General features: G+C 37.2%; 1 protein-coding gene across 4 annotated transcripts in view; it reads left to right on the top strand.

Annotated features, from left to right (window-relative positions):
• Senp6 (SUMO specific peptidase 6) overlaps positions 1-12,552 on the top strand; it is an 88,363-nt gene that overhangs the window by 37,693 nt on the left and 38,118 nt on the right. For all 4 annotated transcript variants that reach the window (XM_075965127.1, XM_075965126.1, XM_075965128.1 and 1 more), the window contains one exon: positions 9,668-9,810. In XM_075965127.1, coding sequence (XP_075821242.1) covers positions 9,668-9,810 — 143 coding nt within the window. The remainder of the gene's footprint in view (positions 1-9,667; positions 9,811-12,552) is intronic.

Here is a 12,552-nt window from a genome sequence, read left to right as displayed (position 1 = left end):
TGAAATCTTTTTGTTAACGGTCCAAGTATTAATTATAGATTATCTATAACTTAAAATAGTTTTATATTAGATTCTATCAGTTTTGTATTAATGCAAAAAAAATTATTTCACCATCAAATTGAATTTCCTTATATAAAACAGTGGTTTTTTTTGTTGTTGTTGTTTTGATTGGTTTTTGTTTTGTTTTGTTTTTTGAGGCAGGGTTTCTCTGTAGCTTCGGAGTCTGTCTTGAACTCACTTTGTAGACCAGGTTGGACTCAAACTCACAGAGGTCTACCTGTCTCTGCCTCCTGAGTGCTGGGATTAAAGGCACATGCCACTACCGCCTGCTATTTTAATTATTTTTAAGGGGTATATGGAGATATGTGTCATTGGGCGTGTGTGCAGGTCAGAAGACAGTGTTGGGAGTCTTCCCTCCCTTCACCTTGTTGAGGCAGTCTGTTTTGTTGTTTTTGCCACACTGTGTACTCCAGGATAACTGGCCCCAGTTCTCAGGCAACTCTCCTTCGCACTGTATCCTACCATAAGGAGTGCTGGGATTATAGACGCAGACCCCAGGATATAACTCTAGTGGTTGAGCATGCACTGCAAATGCTTTTACTCTCTGAGCCATTCTGCCAGCTCAGCATTCTTCTTTCTGTTTTAGAATAGATTCTTCTTCTTTTTTCTTTTTCTTTTTCTCTTTCTCTTTCTTTCTTTCTTTCTTTCTTTCTTTCTTTCTTTCTTTCTTTCTTTCTCTCTCTTTCTTTCTCTGTTTCTCTCTTTCTCTCTTTCTTTCTTTTTGTTTGTTTTTTGAGAGAGAGTTTCTTTGTGTAACAGTCCTGGGTATCCTGGAACTCACTTTGTAGTCAGGCTGAGCTTGATTGAACTCACTGTGATCTGAGATCCACCTGCCTCTGCCTCCCAGGTGCTGGAATTATTAAAAGTGTACACTACCACTGCCCAGCCTCTCTCGTTTTTTTCTAAAAGATTTATTTTGGTTAATTTTAACTTTGTGCGTGTCTGGGGTGGGGAGGGGCACATGCATATGTATGGATGTCCATAGAGGCCGGAGGCTCAGATCCTAGAATTCGAGTTACAGAAGTTGTGAGCTTCCTAATGTGGGTGCTGGAGCTTAGCTCTGGTCCTCTTTAAGAGCCATTTCCATAACCCCTCTAAAGGATTTCTTAACATGTGTCCTCCTTGTTTATAGACAAGGTTTTGCTTGTTTTTAAACATGATGATTCCTAGTGCCAAACTTTTGTACATACATTGAGTATACCTCTGTTGTGTAAGTAAAACACTTTGATGCTCAGCTGCATCATTTTTCATTATCATGTATTATTATTCATTTGAAATTTGAATTATTATACTTTACAGTGCATAATTACGTTAATAAATTGAGTTTAGCAATAATGATCATCTTCAATGTCCATTCTGTTACACACACCCCCTTTTTTCCGAGATAGGGTTTTTCTGTGGCTTTGGAGCCTGTCCTAGAACTAGCTCTTGTAGACCAGGCTGGCCTCGAATTTACAGAGATCCGCCTGCCCTTGTCTCCTGAGTGCTGGGATTAAAGGTGTGCGCCACTACCGCCCGGTTACACTTCCATTCTTTATTGAACTCTGACTCCATTCTACTTGCTAAGTCAAATGCATTATATTTATTAGGTACTCATATCCTCTTTCTTGTGAAAGATTTCTCTAAATTCAGATTTTATACCTTTACTTTATAGAGAAGAGCAAATGGTGCCATAGAAGCATTGACTTATTTGCCCAGGCTTACAGAGATAACTATGGCAGCTGGTCTGAAACCCAGGTCTGTTTAATGTCGAATCTCTTACTCAGTACAAAGTTACTTTGATCTTGGGAGAAGAACAATACAAATACTATCTCTATTTGACAGACGTGTTACAGAGCAACAAAGTGATTAGACCCACTAGTAATATTTTAGGTGTCATTTAGCCAGTATGTTAGAATACTTTACCCAACAACACCCATTAATGTTCGGCAATATTCACTCAGCTGGGCCCTGTAACACACACCTTATATCCTAGTTCTCTGGGTAGAGGCAGTTGGACTTTTTTGAGTTCAAGACCAGTCTGGTCCACATAGGAAGTTCAGGCTATCCAAGGCTAATAATAAGACCGTGTCTCAAACATACAAACAAAAACTACCCAACAATATTCATTAAAGAATTTGAATCTTTGGATTTCTTTGTGATTCACTTTAAAATAACTAGATCTAATTATCTACTATTATTGCAGAAAAATTGCAAAGCCATTATAAAATAGTTTCTATTCATAATTGTCATACCTTTTAAATCAATACTTTTGTCAAAAGTAAAGATTAGTACAAGCTATTTACTTGTTTTTTTTATTGGGGTTCTGTTTGCTTTTTGACACAGGACCTCATTACATAAGTCAAGCCTCCATAATACTCTATATAATCTGCATTAGCTCAAACTAGTGATCTCCTTCCTGCCTTAGCCTTCTGAATGATGGGATTCATGGCATATGCCACTATAGGTCTGTCTTGTTATAAGACTATTTGCTAAGCTTGTTGAACTTGTTCAGAACTAACCTGTTTTTCATTGATGCCTTTCCCACATTGCAATTAGTTTGTTTTTTTAGTTCTGGATAATTTTGATGACTTCAGGGGAGTTGCTTTTGTCGTGCCTCTTGGTTTGTGTTTGATGATGATGATAAGACTATCTCTGCTGTTTTTTCACAGCACAGAAATGATGTGCTTTTTTAGTGCATTATATCAGGGATTGCATGATTTTAATGTGTTTGGTTACTGGTGATGTTAGTTTTGATCACTTTGTTATATAGTAGTTTCTGCATGGTTTCTTCACTGCAAAATTACTGTTTTCCCTTTGGTACTTAGTAAAGTTCTCTGATAATGCTGAGGTACTGCAGATTCTGACTTTATCATTCATTGGTGATTGTTGTGGGGGATGGTGTTGAACTTTTCAGAAAGCCTCATATGACTCAGCCTCAAACTGGCTATGTCAAATTCTGGCTTTAAGTTCCAAATCCTTCTGTCTATGCCTCTGGAGTTCTGGTATTATAGAATTATGGTGTTATAGAATTATAGTGGGTCCTAATGAAGTTGTTATTCATTCATACAACAGTTGTTACTTGATTTTTGTTTAATAATTTTCTGTTTTCTTCATTTATATTTTTTATTCTTTTTCATATAACAGTTATTACTTGATTCTTGTCTAATAATTTTCTGTTTTCTTCGTTTATTTTCAGGAAAGTTATACTCTTTGTTATTTGTAAGTCCTTATGGGCAGTATTTAAATTTCAGGATAATATTTGCATATTTAAATTATAAACTTTGTCAAGGGAAAGGTATTTTTAAGAGAGTCTTGTATCCCAGATACAGACTCTTGGTTTCTGTAGTGCTGGACATTGAACCCAGGATTTTGTGCATGCCAAGTAAGCACTTGACCTACCAATTGAACAATTCCAGCCAAGGCTGTACTCACCTTGAGAGTAAGGAAAAATTATATTGAGATGCTACCTCTTATTTTTAATTATATTAAGGTAATGGAGCCTTCCATTTTCAGCCACTTTTGTGTTAGGCAGGTAGATATATGTTTGGTTATAGGATAAACTATGGTACTAGCATATATTGCCTATAGTGCTGCATGGAGATCACGTGCAATTTTAGTGTTTTCTTTGGAGATTGTGTGTCATTAGTTTCTAGCATAGTTCCTGGAATATTTTTGTCTTTAAAAGCAATCACTGTGGTACTGACAAGATGGCACAGTGAATAAAAATGCTTGAGCACTTCTATCTGAGAACCTGAGTTTGGTCCCTCCCTCAAAGGTGGAAGGAGAGACTTGACTCCAAAACTACCACCCAACACCTGCACTCAAACACATCACAAGTTACCACCAGCAGCATCAAATGAAGTTTACAATTTAAATAGAATTTGGGTTCTTGATATCAAGATGATTTTTTTACATTTATTTATTTAGTTCATTGATATGTGTGTATGCACATGACTGCATGTGTGTGTGCGTGGAGTACAAGTGCTACATCCCATGTGTGGATTTCAGAAGACAGCCCTGCTCGCCTGTGTATTCTTCTACCTTGTGGGCTCAGGGGATTGAATTTAGCAACACACACCTTTACCTCTAAGCTGTCTTTCTTGCTTTAAGTTCTTATTATTCTACTTGCTCCCATTTTTTGAGTTTAGGATATATTTAATAGTGAGTTTTAGTATACCCTTTGGTAGCATTTATAATAAAAATTAAAGCTTATTAACTATTTTTTTTTTCTAGACAGGGTTTCTCTGTGGTTTTGGAGCCTGTCCTCGAACTAGCTCTTGTAGCCCAGGCTGGTCTCGAACTCACAGAGATCCGCCTGCCTCTGCCTCCCAAGTGCTGGGATTAAAGGCGTGCGCCACCACCGCCTGGCAGCTTATTAACTATTAACTAATTTTTTAGGTTTTGTTAAAGCACATTGGATTCGTTGTTTGTTTTGTTTGATAGTATTATTTTTTCCAAGCATATAAGATCACATTTATGTGATACATTAAAAACACTCATTTTCCTTCTGCTTTTCATTTTGTTTCTTAAGCTTCCTTTTCATTTTGCAACTGTTTTTAGTCTTCCTCCTAAAAGTTTAGAAATATTGATGTTATATGCTATCTTTTAATATATACATTTTAACTACATTTTCATGCAGTTATACTTTAGGATTACAACAGTCAGCTGATAAATCACTCCTTAATTCATATGTACAGAAGGAAAGTGTCCTCTCATATTCAAACAGTCCATCTTAAAACTTAAATCTTAGTATCTTAAAACTTAATCTCGCCTTTCTATACCTGTGCAGTGAGCCTCCATAGCTTTGGAGTATATGCCTGCAGATTCAGCAACTATGATCAATTGTATTTGAAAAAAGAATTGGAAGGCTAGAGCCAGCCTATCAGAAAAGGGCAGATCCTGCAAGTAACGCCCTCCTTTTTTGATACCTGTTCGGGCTTGCCCTGATATGTCCAAAGGTGTGACAACCAATCAAATTTAAACTAGGGTATTCATTGCTTGCTTAGCCAATCATGTTTGCTGGAGATGACCTAACTGTCCATGTAATTGCTCTCGCAGTGTATAAAAGGAGTCTGTGAGCTTCTCTCAGGGTTGCTGCCATATTGTTGTGTGACTGACCCCTAGATACAGAATTTGTTCTCAAGAAATAAACGCTCTTGCAGATTGCATGTGTGAGTGGTGGTCTTTGTGGAGTGATGTGCGGACCCTAACAGCTTATTTGAGTATCTTTATATAGAATAGTTTACTTGATAAGCATCAATTGCTGTTATAAATTTTTAAAATTTTTTATTTATTCTTCTCTCATACAGTACACTCAGACCACAGCTTCCCATTCTCCCCATTTTTCACGATCCATTCTTTGCTCTGTTTTCCCCCAGAAAAGAGCAGACCTCCCAGAGACAACCAAATTATTGCACAACAAGATGCAATAAGACCAGGCACAAAGGCTCACTTTAAGACTGGGTGAGACAACCCAGTAGAACGAAAAGGGTCCCAAGAGCAGGCAATTGTCAGAGACAATCCCCTTTTCCAATGTTAGGAGTCCTACAAGAAGACTGTGCTACATAATCATAACATAAATTCAGAGAACCTAGCACAGTCCCATACAGGCTCTGGGATTGCTGATTTAGTCTCTGAGCTCTCACAAACCTTGCTTAGTTTATTCTTCAAGTTCTGCTCAATCAGTGCCCTCTACCCCTCTGGTTCCCACAATTCTTCCTCCCCCTCTTCTGAGCTCTGAGGGGAGAGACCTAATAGAAACCTGGGCAATCTCTCTCTGTCTAATGTTTGGCCTTGGGTCTCGGCATCAGATCCCATCAGCTGCGGGAGACAGTGAATGGGCTAGGCGCCATTTTTTGAGTATAACAGAATATCATTAGTAATCATTTTGTTTCATTTATTACTTATTTTTTGACCAGTTGTATTTGATTCTACCCTAGGTTTCTGGGCTATACAGCCTTATGTTCCTGGTCATCTGGGCAGTGTCAGGCATGGGTTCCCTCTCATAGTTTGGGTCTCAATCTAGACCAGTCATTGGTTGGATCCTCAACACAAGTTATAGGTCACCATTTTCTCAACACACCTTGCAGTCAGGACAGAATGTATATCAAAGTTTTGTGGCCGGGTTGATGTCCCAGTCCTCCCGCTGGAAACCCTGCATGATTATAGAAGATGTCCACTTCAAGTTTTGTATCCTCCATTGCTAGGAGTCCTCACTAGGTTCACCCTCAGAATGAATAGAGTAATCCCCATCTAAAAAGAGGAGTTGTTGTTCTCACCCTTAAGAATACTGATCTCCATGAACGTTCAGTTTTTTTCTGTTATTAGAATATTATAATCACTTCTTTAGTCATAGCTTTGTTGATTTTTAAGAGCACAGGTATTTGAATTTTGCCCTACAGCAGTTCACAGTTCCAAATAACTTCAGTTAAGAAACAGAATTCTGCTTTAGTTGTGGTATCTGGGTCTTGTTTCTTTTTAGTGATGCTAATGAACACAGTATCATCTGCTTTAAACACACTGTATGGTAGTCATGATCTTAATACTTAACTTTGGTTCTGCAAAAGCACACATTTAACAGTATAAGTTATTATGGAAAATTAAAGTGAAAAATAATACCTTGGTTTAATAAAAAATTGCATCTGTATTGAACATATACCCCTTTGTTTTGTTTTTATTCACTAAACAGCATAGTAAGATAACCTCTTACATAGCTTATAGAGTATGTTAGGTAACATAGATAATCTAGAAGTGATGTAGAGACAGATATGTATAGATTATGTAAGTATACTACACTATTTCTTTCAGGTAACAAGCATTTATTTACAAATTGTAGTCTTAAGGAATCCTGTTATTAGGCCCCTCTCAGATACAAAGAGAAAGCCATATACTTATTTTAAATAGAATGCATACCGTTAACTGTACTTAATTAAATATTATTTGTATTTATGAAACATTTGCCAGAAAACCAATACATAACCAATACATAACTTGAACTGAATAATGTGCACAGATCTTGTGTTCAGTTTATAAATTCTAATGAAACTTTTATATTTTATTGTGGATTTTCCTTTATGTTCATAATTGGGTTTAATAAAAAGAAATCTCAGTGGGGCCTGGTGTCCCAGCCTTTAACCCCAATATTCTTCAAGGTCATGGTCAACCAGGGCTGCATAGTGAGACCTGTCTCAAAATAAAATAAAACAAATCTGAAGCAGACTTGTTGTTTAAAGGAGTTGAGGAATCCTTTGAGGCATGCCCTGTGTTTCTCAGTCTGGTCTGTTTACTCCTGGGCTCCATTTTTCTGCCATGGCCTTTCAGGTACTCATAACCCATATCCTGTTGAGGGCCATGTTTTCAGACTTACTTTGCTGTAATTAATTTTTACAAGGAATTCATTATATTCTGGACACCTATTTCTGTACTTTCTGATTTAAAAAAAAGTCTGTGTTCTTTTTTACTCAGAGTGGAATAGTATAGCTATTCCACTATAATATAATTTCCACAAAGTGAAAATCTGTTTAGAAATAGCAAAGTAAGCCGGGCGGTGGCAGTGCACGCCTTTAATTCCAGCACTTGGGAGATAGAGGCCTGAGGATCTCTCTGAGTTCAAGGCTAGCCTGGAGCTAGTAGTTCCAGGACAGACAACAGGTTCCAAAGACACAGGAAACCCTGTCTTGAAAAAAAAAACAAAAACAAGGGCTGGAGAGATGGCTCAGCAGTTAAGAGTATTGCCTGCTCTTCCAAAGGTCCTGAGTTCAATTCCCAGCAACCACATGGTGGCTCACAACCATCTGTAATGAGGTCTGGTGCCCTCTTCTGGCCTGCAGGCATACAACACAGACAGAATGTTGTATACATAATAAATAAATAAATAAATAAATATTTAAAACAAAAACAAAAGAAATAGCAAAGTAAACTATCCCTTATTAAAGCCACTAACATCTAGACTAGCTTGTTTCTGTGTGTAACATAAGGGTAAAACTTTGATAGGTTTGTTGTTTTGTTTTCTGTCTTTTTGTCTTTTATGTCCTTTGGCTGTAGGCTAAGGCTTCAGGTTCTAAGTTCATGTATGCATGGCTCATTATCTGTATAGTAAAGGGTAATTCATTTTCAAAGGTCACATAGAAACAGCATCTCTTCCCCTAAGTTCCCCCGCTTCTGCCTCCCAAGTACTGGAATTAAACACACGCATTACCACACCTCACTAATTTCATACTTAAATGCATCATATAGTTTTGTCTTCATGCAATTCATCAATATGCAAAAATACTTGTCTAGTTTTTGTCTTTTGTAGTTTCTGGGTGTTAAAAAAATATATGCCAGCCAGGTAGTGGTGACACAGCCAGGTGGTGGGATACATCCCAGCTCTTGGGAGGCAAAGGTAGGCAGCTTTCTGTTAGTTCGAGGCCATCCTGGTCTACAAAAGTGAGTTCCAGGACAGCCAGGGCTGTTACACAAAGAAACTCCATCTAGAAAAACCTTATTTCTCATAGGCATATTGAAAACAATAGACTAGTACAAGCAAGTATTTTATTATTTAATGAGTGCTACTATAAATACAAATTGGGTACCATGGCAACTATGGATTGATTAATTGGCCAGGGTGGGATAAAGGCAGTTTCTTAGCAAAGAAGAATGTGGATTCATCAGGTAAATTGAGTAGATGTTGCTTCATGGAGAGGAACATAAGAGAGAGAATAAAACTGCACTGGAGAAATGAACCTCTGTGAGAAGAAACAGAGAAACAAGGCTGGCTTGTTCATGAAGTTTTGAAAACTTCAGAAGAGAAAAGGAAGCTGGATATGGTGGTATATGGCTGCTGTAACATTTGGGACCCAGAAGCAGGAGAAAGCACACAAATTTAAGGCTAGTCTGGATTACATAGTGAATTCATGCTAGCCAGGTTAACATAGATGGACCTCATTTCAAAAGGGGGTAGATAAAAAAAGAAATATTAGAATTATTTAGCAAAGTCGAGGGTGTGCCAATAGAGCATAATGAAGACAATTCTCATATTTCTAGGGGAATAATACATATCGAAAAACCACTACCACTAAAACATCTACAGATAGCTTAAGGGTCAGTTCTTTATCTAAATCTTTATAGCAAATATTTGAATTGCTGTTTTCTTATTAGTAATCTAAGAACAAAGCTAAGTTGGGGAAAGGGACATCTGTGGTTTAGTATAGTATGTTTGTTGCCTTATTTCAACTGAATAAAACGTTGCCATACTAAGGAAGTAGTCTGCAGCATAGAAATCTTGAGAAGGGAAAACCAGGTAAGTAACAGTAGCATGAACATTACTGCCTTAGTCTTAAAGGTCTTGATTTTTGTTTTTTACATTTATGTGTGTGACTGTGTATGTGCATGTTGGTGTGTTAGTAAACAAGTCATTAGTGAACAATTTTCAGGAGTTCTCTTCTTCCATCATGTGGGTCCTGAGAATCAAATTCATGTCCACTAGCCTCTGATCATTCTTTATCATACATGTTTACACACTATCCCATTTTAACTAAAAAATTAATGTTTGAAAATATGTACTTTAACTCTTTCTTCTATAACAAAGATCATGAAGAACTTAATAAATTTAAGTTGAGTGCTTTTCACTCCTGTTTTCCTTTAGATCGTATAATGAAGAAAACAGAAGAGTCGGAATCATATATAGAGCCTGAAATTAAGAGGAAAGCACAGCAGAAACGGCACTGTAGTACCTATCAGCTATCTCCACTTTCCCCTGCTTCAAAGAAGTGTTTGACCCATTTAGAGGTAGGTAGAGAACTTTATTACTATCTTAAAATCTAATTTTATGACTGTGTATGTGTACAAATGGCACTTACTATCTGGCATGGATCCATATCAAACTTCGAAAAACTTAAAAAAGAAAAAAATAAGAGGGCTTCCAGACCCCTCTCCCCCCCAAAAATGGAAGCCAAATGTAGCTTCTTGGTAGTTCCAGGTTTTTTTTCAGATAGGCTCTGTTTGTTGGTGGTGAGCAGATGCGCAACTCCTTTAAGAAACTTCCTGGTTCATGCTGGTAGAATGGAGGGATCTTTTTAGAGGTCCTTCTGTGGAGCACTTGAATGGGGTTTGCGGGCAACGTGGGCCAACTGCTTTTCAGAGTTGGGGTGGTAAACATGGCTCCCAGAGCTGGTGGGTGGTAAATGGAGCTCTGCCATGTTGGAAAACTAAACAGGGTGGAACTGACAGCCAAAGTGGCTGCTCTGGTCCTAGCCATGTCTGCTTAACAGTTCACAATAGTGATCAAAAAAGGATTATACATACGCAATAAAGACAAATTCAGATAAAAATAAACCTTTCAATGGGTCACAGTGTGTTTAAAAAAACATTGATAGGCTTTAGAAACAAAAAGAAAATGGGTATAGACAATTATAGAAACAGTTTCATAAAACAAAGTATTTAAAGAGATAGTAAAAGTTATATTAAAAAGCCATATAAAGATGGAAAATACACAGAGAATCTGAATTTTGTATATTATTGTGACCTTCCCACATCACTATTGTGTTTTCTTTTAAATTTTTGGCTGTTAATGAGATAACTACAGAGAGACATTTGACTTTGGGGACTTCTAAACCAACATATATATTTTAAGGGTATCTTGACTTCAAAATTTGAGTCTAAGGGTATATGACTTTGGAAAAGAGATTTAATGTTTGTTTTCACAGAGGATGGGAACCTATGGATTCTTTCCAGGCTAGTATGATTTGATGGGCCAAGACCCCTGTCTCCATGACCCCCTAAAAATCTTCACCCAACAAATATTAGGGCCGAGCGGTGGTGGCGCACGCCTTTAATCCCAGCACTCGGGAGGCAGAGGCAGGAGGATCTCTGTGAGTTCGAGGCCCGCCTAGTCTAGAAGAGCTAGTTCCAGGACAGGAACCAAAAGCCACGGAGAAACCCTGTCTCGAAAAATAAAACAAACAAACAAACAGCAACAACAACAAAACACCCCACAAATATTAGGAAGCAGTTTGGAGAAAACAATGCTCAAATTTCTAAAATGATTGCCTATATGCTTGTTTTTATTTAAAAAGAATTGATTTTAAGTGGTCAATGGTCACAGTCAATCAGTTTCTTAAAAAAAAAAAAAGGATATGAGATGTGATATAGAAATGAATGCTTTACATTGATATGGACTTCAGTTTATTGATAAAATTTAAGGTCAGTTTTGTTATATGTATATTTCTACTCCTTTATGGTATTATGTTTATACAGCTCATTTAAAATGTAATGTATGATTAAAAATTATAGATTAATAGTCATTCATAATAGTCTTGTAGTCATGATAGACTTTCTAGATATACAGAGATATATTTCAGTTAGATAATCTTCAATACATCAAAGACCTACAGAATTTAAAAGTTTTTAAGAATTTAAGACTTTTCTTGACAGTGAGACACATCTGCTTCTGGCAGCACCAGTTATTTAAGAGGTTGATGGCCATAGAAGAAACTCGTTATGGAATTTATGGAACTTGTTATAGAAAAGTCAGTTCTAGAGTTTTGGAACTTGCTTACAATGCACTTCCTGAATACTTAGTTAATATTATAACCTTCTGGGGTCTTTGGTGGACTTGAAGACAAATAGTTTTCCTTAGTTATGATAAAAGATAAATTAGATGTTGAACTTTAGACTCACAAAGATAAAATAGATGATAGAATATTTTCTTTAATTTTGCCAGATATAAATAGATTAAATATTGTAATTGTAATTCTTGCTTGATACCTATTTTGTTATATGTAATTTTACCATGTTAAAGTTAAAACTTTGCTTCTAATTTAGACAGAAAAGAGGAGATGATGTGGGATTCCTCTCTGTATGCTATGAATATGTTTTATTATCATTGGATGATAATAAGCTTCTTTGGCCTATGGCAGAATATTGCTAGGTGGGAAAACTAAACTAAATGCAGGGAGAAGGAAGGCAGAATCAGGCAGACACAATGTAGCCACCGAAGAAGCAAGATGTGAGGTAGCAAATATGAGCTTCATCGTAAAATATAAAATAATAGAAATTAATTTAAAATGTAAGAGCAAGCTAGGAATACCTGAGCCATTGACTAAACAGTGTTCTAATTAATGTAGTTTTCATGTCATTATTTGGGTCTGGGTGTCTGGATACGAAAGCACAGTTTATTTCATTGTTTATCTTTTGCCTTTTGTAGGATTGTCATTCATTTTGGCCAACTCTCATCCCTACTGAATTTTTTAAGTATTTACTCAGTTTTCCCGTCGTAGTAATAGGGGCGGCGGGGCTGCGTCCCCAACACCCCAGCCGCCTGCTCAGCTAGCTTTTGCCCCGAAATAACAACATACAAACTGTATTCATTTAAACACTGCTTGGCTCATTTCTACCTAGCCTCTTCTAAGCTAACTCTCGCACCTGGACTAGCCCATTTCTTATCATCTGTATAGCACCGGTCTTACCGGGAAGATTCAGCATGTCTGACCTGGCGGCTTGCTTCATCGCGTGCCTCTGCCCAGGAGCCGG

The sequence above is a fragment of the Microtus pennsylvanicus genome, chromosome 3, assembly GCF_037038515.1.
Source record: "Microtus pennsylvanicus isolate mMicPen1 chromosome 3, mMicPen1.hap1, whole genome shotgun sequence".
Classification (NCBI taxonomy): Eukaryota; Metazoa; Chordata; class Mammalia; order Rodentia; family Cricetidae; genus Microtus; species Microtus pennsylvanicus.
This window is presented reverse-complemented; position numbering and strand designations above follow the sequence as displayed.